The sequence below is a fragment of the Artibeus jamaicensis genome, unplaced genomic scaffold (genome assembly GCF_021234435.1).
Source record: "Artibeus jamaicensis isolate MK-2021 breed Jamaican fruit bat unplaced genomic scaffold, CSHL_Jam_final contig_548, whole genome shotgun sequence".
NCBI lineage: Eukaryota > Metazoa > Chordata > Mammalia > Chiroptera > Phyllostomidae > Artibeus > Artibeus jamaicensis.
Genome location: NW_026521883.1, coordinates 13,487,972 through 13,512,478, shown reverse-complemented (window position 1 = coordinate 13,512,478; position 24,507 = coordinate 13,487,972). Strand labels below are relative to the sequence as shown.

General features: G+C 42.2%; 2 protein-coding genes across 3 annotated transcripts; one reads left to right on the top strand and one right to left on the bottom strand.

Annotated features, from left to right (window-relative positions):
* The first annotated feature begins 2,185 nt into the window (after positions 1-2,185).
* Positions 2,186-4,123, top strand: GCNT3 (glucosaminyl (N-acetyl) transferase 3, mucin type). The gene has a single exon (XM_037150972.2). The coding sequence runs from the start codon at positions 2,354-2,356 to the stop codon at positions 3,668-3,670; it is 1,317 nt and encodes a 438-aa protein (XP_037006867.2). The 5' UTR covers positions 2,186-2,353; the 3' UTR covers positions 3,671-4,123.
* Positions 4,124-10,967: 6,844 nt separating this feature from the next.
* GTF2A2 (general transcription factor IIA subunit 2) lies at positions 10,968-24,120 on the bottom strand. 2 transcript variants are annotated; one of them, XM_037151041.2, is made up of 6 exons: positions 23,991-24,120; positions 16,388-16,479; positions 15,964-16,083; positions 14,728-14,832; positions 13,737-13,863; positions 10,968-11,264 (listed from the first exon to the last, which is right to left on the bottom strand). In XM_037151041.2, the coding sequence occupies exons 3-6, from the start codon at positions 16,033-16,035 to the stop codon at positions 11,239-11,241; spliced, it is 330 nt and encodes a 109-aa protein (XP_037006936.1). In that variant the 5' UTR covers positions 16,036-16,083; positions 16,388-16,479; positions 23,991-24,120; the 3' UTR covers positions 10,968-11,238. The 2 variants fall into 2 exon arrangements, with proteins under 2 accessions (XP_037006936.1, XP_037006935.1); XM_037151040.2 differs by lacking the exon at positions 16,388-16,479 and having other exon boundaries at positions 23,991-24,119.
* Between the last annotated feature and the right edge of the window lie 387 nt (positions 24,121-24,507).

The window sequence follows — 24,507 nt, the reverse complement described above, 5'->3', positions numbered from 1 at the left end:
TTTCAACTTGCTGGCACCTGCCTTCCCAAACTCTAAGTTTAATAATTCACATTTTTCTTTATTCCTGTAGGGTAGGGGTGGTAGCTGCTTTCAGCAATCACTACCTCCCTAATTATTTAGTATTGTCTACCTCTTCCCACCTCACACACCTTTTCAATTACTTACTTATCAACTGTATACCTAGTTAAGGTCTTTATATTAAATTTGCTCTTTCAAATATTTGACCAGGATGCTGCACGTTTGGAGGGGTGGGGTGGGGGTGAGGGAGTGAGGCAAACAGTGACCGGCAATGCTGGTGGCTTTGGAGAAGGCATTTTCCACCCTCTATTGCCAAGACCACCCCAAGAGCCTCTCCCCGAAGTCTAGCTGCTGGTAATGTTGCCCATTCTTCAGACTGCCGGGACCCCCAGACTCACAGATATTACTAAGGGAGGTCCACAGTCTGGAGCCCTGTGGACACCTGTACAACGTACAGATTATCAACAGTCACGGGGAGACAAGCAGATGGATTTTTTGTAGTAGTTGCCATTTTAAGAACAAACTCTGTGTTTTTTTTTAAAAAAAATAAATAAGCAAAAGAAACAATTCTTGTATTTTTATTGCTTCACCCTTGTAATGTTCAGGGAACGTGAGAGGAGTGACACTTGGACTCCGGGCCAGCAGAAGGCAGGTGCATACCTGTGTGTCTCTGTGATTCTTTGTGAAAGGGGCCAGGAGGGAAAGCTTTCAGGTTCTTACGTGAGCATGGACAGATTTTTATGAATTGTTTTATGGCAGGAGAGCATCAACATAAACTGGGCTGTCCTGCTTGAAAGAGCTGCTTGCCTTCTCAGATACTGGCAGCATGTTTTACTACCCCAATCACCTCCCTGAATGACTTGTTCTCGAGAATATGTTCCTGAACAATATATCTGGGCTTGTTCTCTTACCTGAGAGCAGGAAGCTGAAAGGTGAGTGATAAAGCCACTTGCTGCTCTCTGCTTCACAGAAATTAAGGAGGAGCCTGAGACAGTTTCTTGGACACCCCACAACTATCAGAAACTACATTCTGGAGGAGCTAAAAGAAAACCAAGAGATATGGGGTTTACATTTGCTTCCATGGAACCCAAACAATCTTCCCTTGGAAAGAGAAACAGACTGTGGCAAGACATCTACCCAAATTAGGAAGGGAGCTATTGACGGTGAGAATTTTCTGAATTTTTCATTTTTTTCTTCCTCTTGGATTCCTATAAAAATATGACTGAAGTGGATACAAATCTTATACTTAGGAAATGCAAAAAGGAAAATAATCATTGCTGGATGTGTCACATATTTCTCTTTCTCTCCTTTTAGGGATTTCTACCTATAGTATCTGGTTTGCTTTGATGGTATTTGTCACCCTGTATTGTATTGTTAGCTGTGGTTTGGTTGAATGAGAGGCTTATACAGAAAAAAATAAGGGGAGGGGGGAGAGTGAAGGGTCCCAGATTTGCTTCTTATAACATGTGATATTTGGCAAGTTATTTAGCTCCTGTTTTCCTGTGCATAAATGTCCTAATAGAACCATATTTTAGGTACATCATGAAGATTAAGTGGGAAAATGTAAAGAAATATTTCTGGTTCATAGGAAGCACTCATTTAATATTGTATATGCATAGTTCTGTGTGTGTCTTATGTAAATGTACTTTAAATTTGGATAGACTAAGAGTTATGTATATGAATGATTAAATGCATTTTGGGATTATATCTACTTTTAAGAATATTTTTTTAAAAGGGTGGTTAGATTTATGTTTATCCAATGAACATGTGAAAAACATTCTAACATATAAATTGCCATATAAGCACAAGAAATGTACTCATTCTTTTAAAAGGACTTTTGAATTTCTGGAACTGAAACTGAGAGTCTGGATTGCATTGATAATGTTTCTGGATCAATCAGAATTTCTACGCCTCCATAAGAGCTATGTTAGAAAGAGGGTGGTAAGGGGCGGGGAAAGAATGTGGCGTGAAGGGTGGGAACTTGCTCTTACTAATTCCACCTTTACAGTAGCAGGTGCTTAGTTCTGCTTCCTTTTGTCTCTCCTGGGGTGGAGGTGGAGCAAGGCCCTAAATGTAGCACGATCATCTAATTGTAGGGTCCGATTATAGACCTCCATCAGCAAGCCAAGTAGGCAGTTCCTGGGCAGGCAGGTCTCGATTGAGGATATCTGTCTAGAGAAGAAAAATTTTTGGCCATTACTTTGGAGTTGAATTTGATGTTCCTGGGAACACATTCAGGTTAGTGTGTAACTGAAGGCATTTTGTTCTGTCCAAGGATTCCATCCTCTTCCTCCTTCCCTGTGCCCAAACTCTCCTGACCTCCCATGCTGTGAAGATGATTCGGTGGAAGAGGAAGTGCTGCGGGCAGCACTACCTGTGGGCTCTGGGCTGCTATTTGCTGCTGGCCCTTGTTGCCCTGAGACTTTATCTCAGATTGAAATGTGACTTTGATTCCCTGGATCTGGAGTCCAGGGACTTTCAAAGCAGGCACTGCAGGGACGTCTTGTACAGGTCCCTGAGGTTGCCAGCAAAGAGGTCCATCAACTGTTCTAGAATCATCCGAGGGGACAAGGAAGCAGTGATTGAGGCCCGCCTGGATAAGCTGGAGGTCAAGAACAAACGGGAGCCTTTCACAGACACCGACTACCTCAACATGACCAGAGACTGTGAGCACTTTAAGGCCAACAGGAAGTTCATACAGCACCCACTCAGCAGAGAAGAGTTAGATTTCCCTATTGCATACTCTATGGTGGTCCACGAGAAGATCGAAAACTTTGAAAGGCTGCTGAGAGCTGTGTATGCCCCTCAGAACATATATTGTGTTCACGTGGATGAGAAATCCCCAGAAACTTTCAGAGAGGCAGTCAAGTCAATTATTTCATGCTTCCCAAATGTCTTCCTGGCCAGTAAGTTAGTCCGGGTGGTTTATGCCTCCTGGTCCAGGGTGCAGGCTGACCTGAACTGTATGGAAGACTTGCTTCAGAGCTCAGTGCCGTGGAAATACTTCCTAAATACCTGTGGAACAGACTTTCCTATCAAGACCAATGCCGAGATGGTCCTGGCCCTCAAGATGTTGAATGGGAAGAACAGTATGGAGTCAGAGGTACCTACTGAGGCCAAAACATCTCGCTGGAAATATCACTATGAGGTGGGAGACACAATACACATGACCAGCAAGTTGAAGGACCCTCCCCCTTACAATTTACCTATGTTTACGGGGAATGCCTACATTGTGGCTTCTCGAGGCTTCGTCCAGCAGGTCTTAGAGAACCCCAAATCCCAGCAACTGATTGAATGGGTAAAAGATACCTACAGCCCGGATGAACACCTCTGGGCCACCCTGCAGCGTGCTCCATGGATGCCTGGCTCTGTTCCCTACCACCCCAAGTTTCACATGTCGGACATGGCTTCCATTGCCAGGCTGGTGAAGTGGCAGGGCCACGAAGGGGACGTCGATATGGGGGCACCTTATCCGCCTTGCTCTGGCACCTACCAGCGGTCCGTCTGCATTTATGGGACTGGGGACCTTCACTGGATTCTTCAGAACCATCACCTGTTGGCCAACAAGTTTGACCCAAAGGTCGACGATAATGTTCTTCAGTGCTTGGAAGAATACTTACGTTTTAAGGCCATCTACAGGACTGAACTCTGAGATGCGCTGAGACTGTTGCTGCCTGTGGGGCAAGAGCATGTGCAGACATGCACAGAGTGTGCTGGGACAGTGCGGGGTGGGAGCCAGGCTCTCTGGGACCCCTGGCATCCCCTGGGGGAAAGGGGCTGCGATTGGAGTGTGGGTAAGTAGATCTGCTGCATTGCAAAGGCCTGCCCCGGGTGAACACTGACCCACCTCACCCCACTCCCAAAGCCCCGCCACAGACCTTCTGCCAGAGTGAGCATGCGAGCCAGTTATTCGGGAGGGTCAGGGAGGCAAGTATATGGCACGGGCCCCTGGGTTTTAGCCGAATGCTTAGTGTCCCGCTTTTTCATTCTGTGGAGATGCCATTCCTAATAAGTTGAGGTTTGGTAGTGGGGTGGTGGAGTTTGATGGAAAGAGGGCCTTCCCTTTTGTACCATTAATTTTAAAATAAATAGCTCCTGATCTGAAGCCATACCTCTTCTTTTTGTTTGGTAAACCAGAAATAAGACAAAAGTGTGAGACTTTTGTCATTACTGTTGGTGATGTTTAAACCCCCCGATAGCTGGCAAGAGACTCCCCATTGTTCCATAACGGTCGTGGCCGGCTGTGTAAGTAGCAAGTTCAGAGGGGTGAGGAGCAGCAGAGCTGAGGCGTCATCACGAGAGCCCTTCTCACGCCGTTTACATTGCCGGGTCCATGACTCTAACCAATCTGACCACTGAATCCACATGCAAAAATTCACAGCCCTGATTTTGCCAGCTTCACAGCCAAACCCTAATGTTCCATAACAAAGCTAGTAACTATTCTAGGGAAGGTCAGCATATAATTTTTTTGTCCAAACTGGAACACATTTTAAGGGGAGCGGGGCGCATGGCTGCACTATTAAACTTACATTGGAAAAGGAGAATAAACTAGGACTGTTCAGCTACCCCAGGAGGTCCGGTTACTTCACACTTAGGCCTCAGTTTGTGTGATGTGAATGATGTTCCCATCGACAGTCATGATGTGCTTGTTTCCTCATTATGGCTCAGTCAAATTTTGCTCTCATAACCAACTTAGTATGTAATTTATGCAACAACTTACACACAAACCTCTGTACTCTGAGTACTTGTAACTGTGTCTGACACGGTGCATTTTCTATTTATAAGCTAGTGACTGCTTTTTGTGAGGCTGCATTCCTTTGGTAAGGGGCATCGCCACCACCAACCTACTTGTCTCCTAACGTTGAGTCCTCTTCCCCGCACACCCGGCCCCACCACGGAGATGACTGATGAGAAGTCAGGCTCAGCAGAGGGGCCCCTGCGGGGCCTGGTCCCAGCAGCGGCGATCACGGCTCTCCACTGCTGCTGTGGCAAGTGGGCAGGAAAGCTTTTCCTGAGGACACCTGTTCTAAGAACTCGGGTCCTTGGCCTGACAGTCAACTTCCTCTGCACGCTTTCATGTGAAATAAATTATAATTTTTTTATATAAATAAACTGTGAACTTGTTACTTTAGGGGAATAAGTTGCTGGGATTTTCCAAGCATTGACATTTTTTTTCTAGAAATACGTTTATGTGAATGGGAAGTGCTCTTTATTGAATAAGGCCTTCATATCAGAAGGATCAAATTTTGCCCCCGGCTGGTGTGGCTCAGTGGACTGAGTGCCAGCCTGCAAACCAAAGTGTTACTGGTTTGATTCCCAGTCAGGGCACATGCCTGGGTTGTGGGTCAGGTCCCCAGTAGGGGGCGAGCAAGGGGCAACCATACGTTGATGTTTCTCCCCCCCTCTTCCTCCCTCTCTTCCCCTGTCTCTCTTAAACACACACACACACACACACACACACAAAGAAGGGTGTAGTTTCTGCCTCATTGTGTAGTTTACTTTAGAAATCATATGATTAAACCAACATATTAAATCAGCCCTGAGGCACGTTTGTTTCTTTAACTTTTGTCTGGAAAGGAAAAATTGTGTAAATGCATTGAGCAACTATTCTCATATTACCTGTCAGGGTTTGAATTCCTTCTTTAGCTTTGCTTTGTGGGCTATTGGTAAGCATTGTTTTAATAACCATATTTTGATGTACTCTCTGCCTATTATAATCTTTGTTCTCTTGACTGAGTAAAGTTTTTTTTAAGCAAGAAAGAAAAGAGAGCTGATAATCCTGTTTGGGAGCAGAGCACATAACTTATTTGGGGAGATCACACAGTTGTAGTAAAAATGGAAAGGGCCATTAAATAACACTGTGAGAGGGTTTTTCAGACAGGCAGTGGGATTTCCAAATGCATGAAAGCGCAGGGGTGCGCAGGGGACGGAAGGCGGCTCCTCGTGCGGCTGGCGGGTGAGGAGGAGCCTGGAAGATGACCAGAGGGCAGAAAACCTGGTGTTTTGATGCAGTCAAGGAGTTCGAGTTTTATCTGTAAGCAATGAGGGTCTGTATAAGATATCTATGTTTAGGCAAATTTTACTTATTGATTTTAGAGAGGAAGGGAGAGGGAGAGAGAGAGAAACACACATTAATTTTGTTCTACTTTTTACGCAGTCACCGATTGCGTCTTGTATGTGCCTGAGTGAGGATCGAACCCACAACCTTGGGGTATCAGGAGAATGCTCTAACCAACTGAGCCACCCAGCCAGGACTTTAGAAGATATCTCTAAAAGAAACCTTCGATATACAAATCTTCAGTCAGCCAAAGGCAGAGAGAATGAAACTGTGTACCCAGCACCCAGCTTCAGGTGCCAGGTGCTGCCCAGTCTTGTTTTAGCTCTACTCTCAATGACTTTCCAGACCAACCAGGCTATTTTGAAGTAAATCCCAAACGTCATATTATTGCATTAATTCTGTGGTCTCTTTCAATTAAGAGAGGTAATGACTTTTTTTTAAACACAACTGACTCATACCTAAAATAATACCAGTAATTCCTTAGTCATATGACAAAGCAGTTTTTCATTCCCCTCCCTGTGTCCTGTCACAACTGTTTAATGATTTGGTATCTGAATCAGGACCTCCTGGGTTGATGGCCCGCCCAAGTTCTTTTGATTCTAGAGCCTCCGCCATTTTTGTTCTGGCAATTTATTTGTTAAGTGAGGTCTCTTTCCTCGCCATCTGAGTTAGTCCTCTGTCCCTGGTATTTCTTGTAAACTGTTACTTAGATTTAGAAGCTTGACCAGACTCCGGTTTGAGTTTTTGTCAATAGTTAGTATTTTGTATCTTATATTGTATCACATCAGGAGGGGCACCGGGCTGCTTTCGCCTGTAGTGAATAACTGCTAGGAATATGGCTGAACACAGGTTTCTTTGTCTCTTTGGGGTATATTCCAGAAATGCAATTGCTGGATTCTATGCTAGGCTTTTTTAATTTTGAGGAACATTTTCCCATAGTGGCGGTGCTCATTTATCTTCCCACCAACAGTGTACAAGGCTTCACTTCTCCCAACACCCTCGCCAACACTGACTTCTTTTGGTAACAGCCATTGTAACCTGGCTATTTATGTCATCTTTGGAGAAGTGTCAGTTCAGACCCTCTGTCCATATTTTTGTTTTTACTGTTGAGCGGGACATACACATATGCTATGTAAGGGTCCTTTACATTCCGTATTATTGACCTCTTTTCAGGTGACTCGCGAATACCCCCTCCCATTCCCTGGGCTGCCTTTTCATTTTGTTGGCTTTCTCTGCTGTGCGGCTTTTCAGTTTGACGTAGTCTCACTTGTTTGGTTTTGCTTTTGTGGTCAAATTAAAAAACAAACCATTGCTAAATCCGATGCGGGGCAGCCTACCCCGCTTTCTTCAGGAGTTTCACGGTTCGGGCCCGTGTTCGAGCCTTTAATCCAAGCCGAGTTAATTTTGTGTGGTGTAAAGCAGTGGTCCGGTGTCACTCAGCAACAGGGTGTCCAGTCTTCCCAACACCGTTTTTTAAAGACTATCCTTCCCCCATTACATACCCTTGGCTTCTGTATTGTAAATTTGTCATAAATGGACCATGTGTGTGGGGGCTCTGTTCTGGTCCATTAATCTATGTGTCTATTTTTATGTCAGTACAGTAATGTTTCAGTTACTATAGCTTTTTACATAGTTCGAAATTAGGAAACATGATGCCTCTGCTTTGTTCCTTGTTTTCTGAGTGCCTTGGCTACCTGCAGTCTTTTGTGGTTCACCTTGGGGCTGAGCACAGAGCATGTTTCAGTCCTGAGTTCAGTTAAAGGGTCAGGGCTGTCCGCACACCTCCAGAAATGGAAAAAACCCTCAGTTCTCTGCCCAGGGCCAAAAGAACCAGTTCTGAAGCCAGTTTCACTTGTAACAGAACTTCAGGAAGTACATAATTGGAATAAGAGGACATTCAAAAGAGAATACTGTTGATAGTCTTTCTGCAAAACACTCTTTCTACCCTGCTGCATGTTGCCAAGTTCCTGTACCAAGTCATATCAGGTGAAATGCCTTGCTCCGCAATGCATGCAAAGCCTGCCTACCTTGGCACTAGGAAGAGAAAAGATTACTACGGCATGTAAAAATCAGCTGGGTGAATGCCCACCAAATTAGAGCGGCTTTAGAATGGATCCAAGAAGCAAAGGCTGCAAATCTTCTCTGTTTGCACTTTCACTTACCACGCATCTTATTAAGTCCAAATTTCATAACTGTGCTACAAATTGCTTCCCCAGTGGAAATGTGTAGATTTAAATATAGTTTTTAAACCTCAAAATTTTACTATTGGTAGCAGTTGACTTACTTGTAAGTGATGGCAACACACTTTATGACACTGTGACTTATGTCTGCCAAGAAACAAAGCCGAAGGTAGCTCACAGTAAACACGCCTCACAACATCCAGCCTGATATTAAACCCAAAAAGGCTATTTCTGCCCATTACTTGGGTATTAAAATAGCATTTAGTAATGTGTGTGGGAAGGACTGACTCTTCATTACAAAAGCCCAGCTTTTACTTTAGTCCTGACAGTACACAAAGCATGGTTTTCTCCTTTACACTCACGGTCAGGTAAGCTTCTCATCCCTGGGGCAGAGCCTGCGGTAGGCGGGAGAGCACAACCTGGTGTGAGCTCCTGCCGTCTCTCCTCTGTAACTCTAGTGCGTTCTCAGTGCCACGTGAGTGCCACCGTGGGAGGCTTACAATAGCCACGCCATGACACAGGTGTCAGCCGTGGGGTGTCTTTACGAGTCATCAGAGCTGACAGGAGTAAATGTCTGGCCACGACTTCTGTGTTGCCCCCCAGCCAAAAGCAGGTGGGGACGGCTGCCAGCCCAGGTCTGAGCATGGGTGTGCCCTGGTGGAATGCAGGGTAAACCCCAGCAGTTTGTTGCGTACCAGGTTTCTGCAAGTGTACCTGAGTGAGTACTGGACGCAAGCCAAGTTCTTCTGCCCTTCGTTGAGCTTTTGCGTGTAGATAGTTCCTTTGTATGAGGTCAGCAGGAAGAAGATTCAAAACTTCAAAACTGGGCTTAAGTTCGGAACCAGGGGTGGGATTCTGATTCCGAAAGGGGAAGGCATGAAAAATGTAGGGGGCTGCAGAGCCAAAGACAAAGGAGAAACTCAGATCTGACTTGGGTCAAGCCAGGCAACAAGAAATTCCTCACCCAGGGTCAGCGTGTTTCCTCCCCAGTTAAAAGATCGTGTACAGAATCTTAAATTCCCAAACGCGTATACCACACCAGCCCTGCGTATGATCTCAGGGACTGCTAACAGGGAAAGTTTAAATTCAACTTATTCCTCAGGAAAAACTTCTACAACCACTGTAAATTCAGTATCAACCTACCTGTCCCCTAACCGTGATGATAAACTTCCAAAGTAAAGACCTTGATTTTTGACTAATTGCAATGAAGAGAATCCTAATTAGGTAACCATTGTAGTTCAGGCAAACTTTCAATCACTGAATCCTACGAAGTCCCTCCGGGGTGGTGGCGAGGGTTATCCGGGAGAAGGCGTGGAAGACGTACAGCCTTCGTCTCCCCCAAATACAGCCATGTTGGCTGTTACCTTAGTCTCACTTCGGTGCTGCGGAACGGATCGTATCTGAGCAGGTTGTTTAAAAATAACACCTACTACGTACCATGCTTCTACAACTGAAAAAGGGGAACTATACCTAACATAAAAAACTAACGTTTTAATAGGTTTACGAAAGGCTATTTTGCTGGAGATTGCGGCCAACTCAGTTACCGCTCAGCAGGAGGAAAGAAAGCGCCTTCTCCCGTGTCTGCGGCAGCCTCAGCGCAGGGCCGGCCAGGCGAACCGGGTCTCACAACAGGAAGGGGCAGTCAGGAACCTCCTCTAAGTGGTGAACAGGGCCAGGTCCTTGTTAGACATAGTTGGTCTCAACTCACCTGCCAAACCCCAGTGGCTCAGCTACCTTGTGCCTGGTATTCTCCCTCCGGTATTTCAGAAATGCCACATTCTTCATTATATACTGAGATTGACTAACAAAGGCAGCTTCTCCCAAGTACACAAGATATGGCTTTACAGTAAGACTTTTTATTAAAAGTCTGGTAACCGGCAAAATGTAGATCACTTAAAAACGTATAAAACTTCGTCAATAATGGCCAGTTCTGGATATAATTTAAATGATCAGTGGGGAGTATTTTATGTTTAGAAGTAGTTTTTATCATTTTGTTTTTGCTATGGAAGCTATCTAAAGATTGTCTTTTCCTAATTCAGTTGTACTATGTTTTTTACACTGATGGTTACCTGGTTTTGTACTTTTATTTTTTTTAAAGATATATATATTTTTTAGAGCAAGAAGGAGGGAGAAAGAGAAACATCGATTGGCTGCCTCTCGCAGGCCCCCAACTAGGGACCTGGCCCCCAGCCCAGGTAAGTGCCCTGGCTGGAAATCAAACCAGCGACCCTTTGGTTCATGGGCAGGTGCTCAATCCACTGAGCCACACCAGTCAGGGCGGTGTTGTAGTTTTAAAAAAGGGATTCTTTAAGTAAATCTACAATCCAGAATTTGGTTTTGCTCTTGTTGATGCTTTTATAATCTGTTACAATTAATAAAACTAACCTGACTTTATTGAAATGGATGCATTTTCTAATTTCCTTCACAAGAAACATGATGCTCTTTCAAAATAATTATTTATTTTCATATTGCTAGCTTAATAGCTCTACCAGTTATTACCCACAATGAGTTTTTTTTTTAAAGATTTATTTATCTTCAGAGAGAACGGGAAGGAGAGAGGGAGAGAAGTATCAGTGTATGGTTGCCTATTGTGCGTCCCCTGCTGGGAGCTGGCCTGCAACCCAGGCATGTGCCCTGACTGGGGATCGAACCATGATCTTTTGGTTCACAGGCCCACACTCAATCCATGAGCTACACCAGCCAGGGCCACATTGAGTTTTAAAACAAGTTTATTAAAGAATGCTATTAGGAAGGCAACGATGTTTGATTTGTCATTAAAAAAAAGTTCTGTTTCTTCATGTTGTATAATCAAGGTGATGTAAGAGGCTACAGAGTTATAACCTTTCTACTGGATTCTCTGATAGTACAGCACAGTGTAGTCATTTCTGTAATGCTAGAATAAATAAAAAGTCTCTTCTAGGCTTCTCTTTAAAAAGTGATGAACAGTAACAGAAGACGACATACAAAAAGCCATTGTGCTATTCATTCTGTAGTATTGGAGCCGGTATCTAGGAAACAGGGAGAAAAAGAGTAAATTCAAGGAGAAATTTAATTTTAAATTAATTTTAGTAATATCTTAAAATAGGATCTAATGGTGGCGGTGGTTTGAGGGGTGGGGAAGAAGAGGGAGGCTGACCAGGGAAACACCTTGCGGACTTTCCTTTTAAGGCAGAGGTAGAAACACAAGGCCTAGTTCTCCATATTGTGCTGGAGAAAAATCAAGTTATGCTACACTTGGCTTACATGATTGCTAACAACCTTATTTTTTTTTTCAGATTCTCTACTGTCCCCAAATTTTAAACTACAAAGGCCATAACATATAATCAGAAGAGAATTGCACTTAATTCCTGGTGAAAAACAGATCAAAATTCTAGCCACTATCACTTTTCCTCTGCTACTCTATCAGGACTTTATTTTAGAAAGCTGACTTTTAGGGAAAATGCGCTTATTTCACAGTAGCACCACATGTATCTGATTACTGAGGAATGGTTTTGGTATTTTCTTAATTACTTAACCACTTATGTTTTAAATTTGGAAGAAATTTGTAAGACTGTATTCTTTTCTGCTGACATAGAATGCACAGTACACAATCTAAGCTTCTCTGGAATACTCAACAATTGTTTCTTTGAAGATCACTACACTGTGTTGTAAGTAGGGCAGGCTCCCAGAAGCCCAGCAACAGGTAAGGCTGTTCTGCTACTTTTTATCCATGAGAGTGTGAAAAAACAGATAACCTGTATCTCTAAGACCACAGAAAGGAGCTCCTATAAGTAAACCACATGTCTGGACCCCAGACATTAAGTTTACTCAGCAGCCTTCTTTGCTGACTTTCTGGTTCTTAGCTATGTTTCCAATGGTTCAAAATAACCCTCTAGTTTATCTGTGCTGTACAATATTGTAGCCACAGGGCAGCTATTCAAATTAATTCAAGATAACTCATAAAATTCAATAAAAATTAAAACATTAAATTTCTTGGTTGCCCTAACACACTTCAAACGCTTAATAGCCTTACGTGGCTACTAGAAATTGCAGATGACAAACATTTCCGTCAGTACAAAAGTTTTACTGAACAGTACTGGGCTATATCATTAATTCACTTTGACAGGTCTAGGAGTTAATGCCCAGAAATTAATACCTAGAAATTAATGCCCAATCTAATAAAAACTTAAAAACCTAAAGGTTATAAAGATGCTATTGGCCTACATTATAAAAAAATGTGAACAAAAGTACCCATTATCTGAAATACAGACATGTTACCTTGTGACCCAGTAAGTATAAAGTAATTTTGTTCTTTGTCATAATGACCCCCTATCCTCGCCCCTCCCCCCCAAAATCAAACGTATTTGGTGACTATGTTAAAAAGTCATATGCTTTTAAAGTTCTTAGAAGTATCAGTTAACCTTTTGAAAGGTCTAAGTCATTGTAACATTGTTGGTTTCAGAGGCTTTCTGACATCTGAAAGAGACTATTTCTTAAAAAGGGCTGAAGGTATAATTTTATGCCATTAAAAAACAGGTTTAAGAGAAGAGTTAATGACATGTTTGATAATGATGTACTTGCAATTTTTTTACATGTATCACTGTAAAAAATACGACTAGGTTATACAATAAACATTAAGAGTGATATGTTATCTCCAGATGTTGTTACAAATGTTTTCTTCTGTGTGCTTTTGTTGTCTCTACATTTTTTTCAGTGATTACTTCTTTCCAAACCCGAAGTATACAGAAAACCCCGAACCCGTAACCTGGGAAATGGAGGGCATTACTTTCTATGTTTCTCTTTCCCTTGCTTTTCAAAACTCCCCTCTTGTTCCCCTCCCAGGACAGCGATAGTCTTCCCTATTTAATTTCAGGAACAGCTGCTTTAAGCACAAATGGGTCAGAGTACAAATGAAAAGTTAAGTATACGTTCAAAACAGAATTAGCAAAAAGGAAATAATCATGGAACAGAAAGCAAAGATGTATGGTTCTGAAACATTTAAGGACCTGAACAAGTTCCTTGGTCTGCTGTGGAAAATATACCTGCAGAGAGGCTACCATGGATTAGAGGAATGGATATCCACTATTATGACTTTTTAATATAAAATGTGTAGGTACTCAGCAACACAGAAACCAGAGGATAAATTGTCAAAACCAGACATTTCCTTAAAGAAAAAGGAGGCTGTGAAAAAGCCTGGAAACACTTCAAATCTGCAGCTAAAACCCACCCCCCGCCCCCACACAACTTCAACCCCAAAGCAGTCTGCGTGCCACACAGGCCTGTTGAGATCTGGAACTCAGAACCCGGCTGAGTCCGCGGCCGCACCGCCCTGGCTGCGCCCGATCTGGTCAGGCTCCAGCTGAGGCAGGAGCCAGGTGTCCCTCTGGGAGCGGATCACTGACCGTTCGTTCTCCACCTTCATTTCAGATGAAGGTTTTCTACAGACTCATAAAACAAGACTGCAGTAACTCTGCTTTCACAGTAATCAGGGGAACACTTACTTTTACCATCACAGGCTACAATTTTCACTTTATCCACTTTAATAAGTTCTGTCACCTCTCTGAATTCAACGTCATTCAATACGAAAGTCCACACGTTATCGCAGAATCTGTATGTATTTAGAGAGCCCTTTAAAACAAAATATTTAGACATAATATGAAAAGTCATTTTCCCTCACATTTTTCTCCAAAGCAGTTTGAGACTCAGCCACCAAGTACAGAATGCTTAAAATAGGATTATTTATTTACCTTAAGATTTTCCTTAGTTTTCATCCTAACAATTAAAGAATCCCTAGATAAATATGCTAGGGGAAGAGCTAAAAGTTTTTAGTTAGCAGACTATTTTTAGCACTGCAAGAGTCAAAAATTGCTTACCTGAAATCTGAGGAAAGCCTAACTGAAACTTGAATTTGCATTTTTTACTGCCCCCATGTGGTGAAATTATGAAAGTTTATTTGAATTTTTATGTAAACACTGTTTAAAAGAAAATGTACTGTTGTGTACATTAATTCTCTGCAATGGTACAAAGCAGGCATCTCCTGAGACATTAATTTTAATCCTGTAACTTAGCTCAGGTGGATTACTGTATTAGCTGCTAAGGCTACACTATTATTGTCCTGTGTAACCAGCATTGTCTCACTAAAGACAATGAGCAGCAGTTTGAAAACCATAACCTGATGGATTACTGTCACCTTAAAACCTGCAGGTAATATTTCAGGTGTTTGAAATCTCAGGGAAGATAGCCAAACATACATAGACTGATTTGTGAAACAATGGAATATAAAAACCTAAAACTCTGTATGTCACATTAAGTGGATAAACTTAGTATCAAGGTACTTAGTAAAAGTATGATTTCATTATTATATATAAAACATGTTCCAAAATCTGACTGAGCCATTTCTTCCTTTCATGACTAATAAACACGTAAGGGCCTGGAAAACACTGTTGTAACAACTACTGGAGCAGGCTTCTCGATGGAGCAAGACCCACTTACCCTGAAATTGACTCTGTTTCTGACCCTCTGAGCCAGTGCTGAATTTATAGCCTTATCAAACTGAAGAAGAACTTGAAGGGCAAGTTGGGGGGTGATCTGTTGAGACTAAGGAAAAGTGCAGGTATTAAATCAGAACAGTATTAAAGACAAAATAAAAACATGAATTATAAAAAAGGCAAACCAGAGCCTCTAAACTAGCATCCCTTATTTTCCTTTGCCATAAACGACAATTAAGAAGCAAAGCATGACTCTGCTTCCATTATCTTGATACAACCTAATTTTGAAAAGAAAACATGCAGTGATGTTACAATGCCTTGACGAAACTTGGACTATTATTCTTTTGTAGCATCTGGAATGAGGCACTCGTTAAATCAAAGAATCCAAGTTTCTTTTAAATAAAAAAACACAGGACCAATAATATATACTCATATGTGCCCCAACTGGGGACTGAACCTGCAACCTAGGCATGTGTCACTCCCTGACTGGGAATCACTTTGTAGGACGATGCCCAACTCACAGATCCACAGTGGTCAGGGAGAACCAATAATATATTTTTTAAAAACCTAATAAATCTTATTGACGCTCACTAAATATATAAAAGTAAGTGGAAATAATGTTCTTAGATGAGAGGTTCCTATAAAAATTCTCATAAAGTTGACATATGAATTCAAAATTGTAATTTAAATCTCAAAAGACCATTAAATTGTTCAGATTTACCTTAAAGCTACACAGAGCCCTGGCTGGACAGCCCTGCTGGTTGGAGTGCCACCCCCCACACCAAGAGGCTGTGGTGTGGGTTCAGGGCCAGGCCTGGGTTGCAGTTTGATCCCTGGTTGGGTGCATGTGGGAGGCAGCCAATTGATGTTACTTTCTCTCTCTCTCCCCCTCCTCCACCTTTCTTTTAATCATTGGGCACATCCTTGGATGATTAAAAGAAAGAAAAAAAAATAGGTCTTTCTTACACACACGAGGAGCAAACCAACACTCTACTCTTTAACAAAAATTTTTGAAAATTCAGATGGACCACCAATTTCACTCATTCCATTTTATGCCCCCTTGTGAGGATGGCACAGACGCACAGGAATCGGATGTTATTAGCCTCAATACTGATTTACTGGGTGAAAGAGTCTAGGCCTCTAGGTCTAAAATAGTCATTTAACCTCTTTGTCTAAAATAAGGGATATTACAAGATTACAGACCCCTTTAAATTAAAATGTTGATTTTCTAGTCCGTTACCTGTATGAGCTCATCGAGGCTTTCCTGAAGACTGTTTCCCAAAGTGGTGTTTCTGTACAACTGATATGCCATGGCTTAGAGGGAGAAACTGTTTTCCTTATTCAGTCTTGCATTGATATCCTAGAAATTTAATATAAAAAGTATTAAAAAGAAAACATTATAAATCATGTATGTAAACAGTCTATATATTCTAATATATACTATCAGAACTATTAGTGATTGCAAATTACTGTAGTAATAATTTTACAATTACTAGGTAGTTAAAATGATTTTTTAAACAATGTATTCTTTGACATAGATATTTATGCTCTTTAATATGAAGAATGAATATTACAATTACTAAAATGTACATCTGTACCATTTCTTTCAGAAGTCCACCTTTTGACAGCCTAGAACTCACCACGTGCCACTCCTGTCTACTTACTGTCAAGTTGTGGGTTCCGATGACCTTCTGCTACAACCTGCACGCCTTCCCCTTCAGTTTCCTGTTCTCTTAAATCTGTTATTTAAAGAGCACTTACAAAGGAGATACAGGACTGTGAGAGGTGGTGGTGAAAGGAAGACAAATGTACACTCCTGAATCTAAAAAATTATACCCTCGGCAGGGTAACAGACATATACAAAAGTTAAACTGAAAACATTAAGAACTGTGATAGAGATAACAGTGTACTGTGGAGGATGACCAGGGACTGAACGAGCTGGTTCACAAAAGCTTGAAGAATCAAGCTAGTCTTTAGCCAAGCAAAGGGGGAAAGCCATCCAGGATAAGAATAGAATGATTAAAGCCACAGAAGGACAGAATAATAGTTTGTGAAGAGAACTATGTAAGCTGCTCTGTATTATTAGGGTACAGGTATGAGCAGGGAGTGGTAGAAGACGGGTTCAAAAGCGATGGCGTGGACGGATCTGTTCCGTCAGGAGAGCTGCAGGGTTTTACGGTGCATGTAATGAGAGCATTCTAGGCAGGAAAGCTCAGACAAACTGGCAGCCATGTGAAAAACATACTTGAGTGCAAGATTCGGAAGAGAAGAGGACTCCAAGAGAATGGCAGTAGTACAGATTCAACAAATATTTACTGAGGTTCCACGGCATGTCAGGTAGAAGATCCCTGACCTCTTGGCATTTTCAGTTAAGAAATGGACAGGAGATAGAATCGAGGAGTTACATCAGGTGAACCTCAGCAAAGAGAGTCTGTTATCAGCCTTCACATTACACACCTTATGAACATTTGACACACTAGACCATTTCTACCTTCTTGAAGCCTTTTGTTTTTTTGGACTTCATAGTCAGTTCTCTCCTCCCACTTCACCGGACACCACTACCGTGTCTTTTTGTTTTCTTCTGCTGGGTCCTCCTCGGCAACCTAACTTCTGCCTATTTTAAGGCTTATTCTGTCTTTTCTAGATGCTTTACTCCCTTAGTTACCTAAACCAGGCTTATGGCTTTATATACTGTCTGTCTGCTGATGACTCTCAAATTTATTTCCAGTCCGGACTTTTCCCTTGTTGCCACATACAATAAAATTGCCTATGTGATGCTGGATAAAATTATCAAGTTGGTGGCTTTAATTAAATCTGTCAAAACCAAATTCCTGATTCTACCTCTCCAAACCCCTTCTGCCCTCAGTGTGACCACCTCAGTAAACAGTACATCTAGTCCTCCAGTAAGACAGCTCCAAAATCTTAACTTCTCACTCTGCATCTAATCTGTCAGCCAATCCTTCCAGCATTTCCTTCTCAATATAGCCAGAACCAGATGAATACCCTTACCAGCCCCATAATCTTATTTCTTTGTTCCTCTTTACAGCAAAACTTGTAAGAGTCGTCTGTACTCTCTCTCTCATTCCTTTTCTTCCATTTGCTCTTAAATTCACCCCTCATAGGCTTTTGCCCCCAGACTCGAATGAAAGAGAAGAGGGACACCAATGGCATTGCCAAAGCCGATCCCCAACTGGGTCTTCACCAGACTTACGCATCTGACACAGACAGTATTCCCTTCTTTGATAAAGGATCTTGGCCTGGCATCTGGGACACCACACTTTTTGGGTTGTTCGTTCTCTTAAGCTCACTGGTTCATCCTTCTGAATACTGTTTGTTGGTTGATTCTCTTCTCCTTGAACTCAATGTTAGAAGACACCATCCTTGGTTATCTGCTGCTGGCTATGCTCATTCCTTAGTGATAACAGTCAGTCTCATGGCTTTAAGTTCTACTGCTGATTACCCCCAAATTCACGTACCAGCACACACCTCTCCCATGAACTCACTCCTGGATCCGACCGCCTACTCAACACCTCTCCTTGTCTTCCCCATCTCAGGTGCCAGAACTCTGTACTTTTATGGGTTCAGGCAAAAACCTCTCAAGTACTTTATCCTCCTTCCCCAAACTTACCCGCACACCCACTCCCTAGCCAATCCTGTAAACTCTATCTTCAAAATGCACCCAGAATCCAAACATTCCTCACAGTTTCCACTGTTACCACCCTGGCCTGTGCCCTTATCAACTACAGAGAGAGGGGAGGGGAGGGAGAAAGAGCGAAACATTGATTGGTTGTCTCTCACACATGCCCCAACCAGGGCCCTGGCCCAATATCCAGACTTGTGCCCTGACTGGGAATTGAACCGGGGACCTTCCACTTAGTGGCACGACGCCCAACCGACTGAGTCACACTGATCAGGGCCATTATTAGCTGTCATTTGGATTACTGAAATAGCTTCCTAACTAGTTCCCCTGCTTCCAGACTTGCCCCTACACTTGAATCCCAGACTCAGCAGCCAGGTGATATATATTTTTAAAAGATTTTATTTATTTATTTTAGAGAGTGGATGGGAGGGAGAGAGGTAGAGAAACATCAATGTGTGGTTGCCTCTCATGGTCCCCTACTGGGGACCTGGCCCACACCCGAGGCACGTGCCCTGACTGGGAATGGAATGGGTGACCTTTTGGTTTGCAGGCTGGCATTCAATCCACTGAGCCATACTAGCCAGGGCAAGACATAGGTCAGTTTTTAAAAAAAGATTTTATTTATTCTTAGATGGAGGGAAGGGAGGAGAAAGAATGGGAAACATTGATCAGTTGCCTCTCTCAAGTAGGGCACTCAGTCAGGGCGACTGAGAATTGAACCGGTGACCCTTTGCTTTGTGGGACAACACCCAACCAACTGACCTACACTGGTCAGGGCTGATTTTTTAAAAACACAGGTTAGATCATACATCCTCTCTGCTCAAAACCTCCGATGGCTTCCATTTCACTAGTCCTTATGATAATCTGGCTACCTATTATTTCTCCTTGTTCTTGCCCTTCTCCAGATCCACTGGCTTCCTTGCACTTAGACCGTGACGGACATGTTCCAGCCTTTGTAGAGGCTGTTCTACCTGGAGCACCGGTCCCCTAGATGTCGCTCGTAATTCCTTCAAGCATAGCATGTATTTAGGGAGGCCTCCACTGTCATATTTACAAAACAACTCCCACCCCCACTCTGGAACTTCCCAGTCCCCCATTCCTGTTATGTTTTTTGATGGCACCATCCCCTTCAAATATATGTAATTTACTTACGTTTGTGTATCCTCCGAAAGAATATAAATTCCCCCAGGGCAGGGACCTTTGTCAATTTTGTTCACTGAAGTAAACTAGGCATCTAGAACAGCGACTTTCAACCAGGGTGCTACATGCAATAGCTGACTAGTTAGTTAGGGGCAGTCTTTTCCCTTAGATTGTCAAATAAAAAAATGACAAGAGCCAACACAACAATAGCCGTCTGGTGTGAATGAATAAAAATTACACCCATTTTTTGGTGTGCTGCACAATTTTAGTTATCTGTGCCATGAGATGAAAAAGGTCGAAAATCGCTACCACAGACCAATAAAATGGAACAGAGAGCTCAGTAATAAACCCACAGCTATATGGCCAGTTAATCTATGACAAGTAAGAAAATAACTGAGTTGGCCAAAAAGTTCATTTGTTTTTTTCTGTAAGATGGCTCTAGTAGCACTCGGTTGTCTTTAACTTCATTGGGAACAATTTTGTTAGACTGCACTGTTACAGTTGTCATAGCAGTGTGCATTAAAAAAATTATCAAAATTGGTGAAATTTCATGTAGCCATATGAATATTGAAGATGGAAGATAATATGCAACATTTTTGGCATAGTATTCTTTATTATTTCAAGAAATGCAAAAATACAACTGAAGAGCGCGCGCGCGCACACACACACACACACACACACACACACACAGGCTTTGTATAGCGTATGGAGGAGGCGCTGTGACTGATCGCATGTGCCAAAAGTGGTCTGTGAAGTTTCATGCTGGACGTTTCTCGCTGGACGATGCTCCAGGGTCTGACAGACCAGCTGAAGTGGATGATGATCAGATCAAGACATTAACTGAGAACAATCAACGTTATACTACTTGGGAGAGAGCTGACATACTCAAAATATCCAAATCAATAAAGTTACTGGTGAAAATGAAAAATGTGTTTTTTATTTTATGGAAATAACCACGTGGACTTTTTGGCCAACCCAATGCAATGGTGTAAAGACAAGCTCTTCAATAAATGATGTTGGGAAAACTAAATAGATACATGCAGAAGAATAAAAATGGATCACTATCATACCACATACCAGAAGAATGAAATCACAGTGAATTAAAGACTTAAATGTAAGACCTGAAAACATAAAACTCATAGAAGAAAACATAGGCAGTAAAGACTTTGACATCACTCTTAATAGTATTTATTTTGGATATGTCTCATTGTCGAGAGAAACAAAAGAATAAACTAATGGAACTACATCAACCCAAAGATTTTTTGCACAGCAAAGGAAACCATCTACAAAATGAAAAGACAACCACTGAAGGGGAGAAAATACTTGCCAATGATATATCAAAAAAGGGGTTAATTAATATCCCCTAAATATAAGAAACTTGTGCAACTCAACACCCTAAAACCAAACAATCCAATTTAAAAAAATGGGCAGAGGACCTGAACAGACGTTTCTCCAAAGAGGACAGGCGAGATGGACAACATTACGGATCATCACAGAAATACAAACTAAAACCACAATGAGATATCATCTTGCACCTGTCAGAATGGCTATCATCAATAAATCAACAAACAAGTGTTGGCAAGGATGTGGAGAAAAGGGAATTCTCATGTACTTGTAAATTCTCGACCCTAGTAAATCGGTATAGCCACTATGAAAAACAGTATGGAGGTTCCTCAAAAAATTAAATAGAAATATCATATGACCCAGCAATTCCACTTCTGGGTACTTATTTAAAGAAATCCAAAACACCAATTTAAAAAGATTTATGCACTCTATGTTCACTTCAGCATTATTTATAATAGCCAAGATATGGAAACAACCTAAGTGTTCACTGATACGTAAATGGGTAAAGAAAATGTGGCACATACATACAATGGAATATTATTCAGCCATAAAATAGAATAAAATCTTGCCACTTACGACAACATGGATGGACCTATAGGTATTAAGCTAAGTGAAATAAATCAGAGAAAAACATAGCATATGCTTTCACTTATATGTGAAATCTAATAGACATAATAAATGAACAAACAAAACAGAAACAGACTCATACAGAAAACACTGTTGTCAGATGGGAGGCAGGCTAGAGGACTGGGTGAAAAAAGTGAAAAGATTAAGATGTTCACATTGCCAGTCACAAAAACAGGGAGGTGTAAAGCATAGCATCAGGAATATAGTAAATGAGATTGTGACATCTACATATGGTGTCATATGGGCACTAGACTTATTGAGGTGACTGGTTTGGTAAGTTACAAAAACGTCTAACTGCTCTGTTGTAGAGCTGAAACTAATATACTACTGTGTATCAACTGTAATTGAAAGAAAATTATAAAAGCAATCTTAAGAAAGAGCTGGAGGCATCAAGCTTCCTGATCTATATTATAAATCTATAATAATCAAAATGGTATGGTATTGGCATAAAAAGACATTATGGCATATTTCTAGTTATAAAAACATCACCATACTTCTAAATAAAGACCTAAAACACTTCTAAAATTAATATACTGAAATAAATGTGAGCTACAGACATTTAAGAAAGAGTACTAAAAACAAGTAAGGTCATTATTTTATAACCTTCGCACTCCTGTTTAGTCATGGGTGGATAAAGCCTCCCCCAGAAGCTTGGGGTGGGAGGTAGGAACCAACCCTGGACAGGCCTCGGGTCTGTTGCAGGGGGCACTCACACGCACTCACACTCTGACAGGACAATGCAGACACAACAATTCACCTCACGTGCACATCTCTGGCGTGTGAGAGGAAACCAGGGCACTTGGGGAAACCCATGCAGACATGGGAAGAACATGTAAACCATACATAGTGACCCTAGCTCAGAACCATTTTTTCTCATCAACATTATAACCAAACGATGTTATCTGAGGCCTAGCGGTATACACAATGGAATACTTACTATGCTGCCATAAAATAAGAATAAATCCTTGCCATTTGTGACAACGTGGATGGACCTTGAGGGCATTACGCTAAGTGAAATAAGTCAGAGACTAATACTATATGATATTACTTACATGTGGAATCTAAAAAACAAAGCAAGCTGAGTGCACACATACAGAAAACTGATGGTTGGGTAGGGGGACAAGGGGTGGTGTCAAAAGGTACAAACTTCTACTTATAAAATAGGTCCTGAGGATATAACATGTACAGTGATTTTCAACCTTTTTCATGTCATGGCACACAAACAATTAAAATTCTGCAGTACACCAAAAATATATGTTTCTTGCTCATCGAACAAAAAGGTAGGTATACTTTTGATTCATTCACAGGGGAGAGCTACTGTTATCTTTTTATCTGACAATCTAAGGGAAAAGAGGTCAGTGTCCCTGCCTAAATAGTCAGGCACTGCCTGTTTCTGTTTTGTTTTTAAAGATTTTATTTATTTTTAGAGAGGGGGGAAGGGAAGGAAAAAGGAGAGAAATATGTGTGAGAGAGACATTGATCAGCTGCCTCTCACACGCCCCCAACTGGGGACCTGGCCCCCAACCCAGGCATTTGCCAGGGCCCAAAAATCAAACCTGCCACCTTTTGGTTCACAGGCCAGCTCTCAATCCACTGAGCCACACCAGCCAGAGCTGCATACTTTAAAAGTTCTTGTGGCACCCCAGTTAAAAATCACTGATGTGTAGCATAATGATTGTAGTTGTTAACACTGTATTGCGTATTTGAAAGTTTCTAAGAGTCGTTCTTAAGTCATCACAAAAAATATTTTCACTGTGGTGGGGTTCATTTCACAATATATACTGTACCATATCGAATCCAATATAATTTTACGTCCGTTATATCTCAAAAATTAGTAAAAAAATAGCTGTTGTTTAAACGTTTATGAAAATCATTTGCTTTAATAATTTTAGATTTTTAAAAACTCCTTGTGCAATGTTCAAATTTTTTAGATGTTTCCAGCCACATAAATTTAGTACAGTTTCATTCTGCAGTTTAGAAAATTAATGGGAAGGCTCCTCGTTTGGAAGAAACTCAAAGACCCAGTCCTTGGTCAAACCATCCAGCACCAAATTTCTTTTGGTCAAATGACCAAAGAAATTTATCATTCTTTGGTCGTAGTTCGCATGAAGTTGGAAGGAGGACTTCAAGCGAAGCAACCTAAGAATGAGACACTTAAGGAATGAGCTCCCCCAATATTCGGCATCCTCCTCTCCTAACCCTGGATGCTTTAAGAAAATCACCTGGCTAAAATCCGGCGCTGGGCTGAGCGCAGGCCCTCCCCCTAGGAGGACGTTTCGGCAGGCACCCGACAGAGAACAAACCTTCCACAAAGAACACAACCGCCTCCCTTCCGTTCCCTTGCCTACCCGGGTACCGGACGCGGGGCCATTCCGGGACTTAAGTCCGTAAGGCTCGACCCCGGGCCCCGGGAGGTGAGGGCCTCGCCCTCCAAGCAGCCCTCGGAAAAGACCCAAACGACCGCAGCCCAGCAATGGGAGCCGGGGCAGGGAGCACGGGTACGGCTCATCCGGTACCTGTGGGGAAGACGCTTCCCGCTGCGGAGTAGACAGACGCAGCACGGCGGAGACCAGGAGGAGGTGCCTACTTCCCCAACCACCTCGCCGGCCGCCGCAGAAACCACAGAACTTGGCCAACGACCCGGAAGTATTCGCAGAACCCGGAAATGTGTCAGAGCCGGGCGCAGAGAAAGCCCGCCCACCACCTGCACCTGCTGAGGACTCATTTTGCCGTGGTGTGGTTGTGGGGAAAGGAGGGGTGTGGGACCGCAGCTTTCAAGCCCTAGACTTGTGGACTGGTAATTTTCGAGTAATTCACTAGGTTTATTAAGTCGTTCGTAAGGGAACTGTAATCTCCACCGTAAGAAGCACGATCAGGGTATGCAAGACAGTCGCGTTTTATGCCTGAGGTGCGTCGAGGGTTAATATGTTGAAGATCTTGCAATGCTAAGTTGAAGTCAAATTCTGAAGAGTAGCAAGTATTTATTTACCATTCAAAGTAGGGCTGCAATTCATTTCGCGTAGCAAGCTTTTA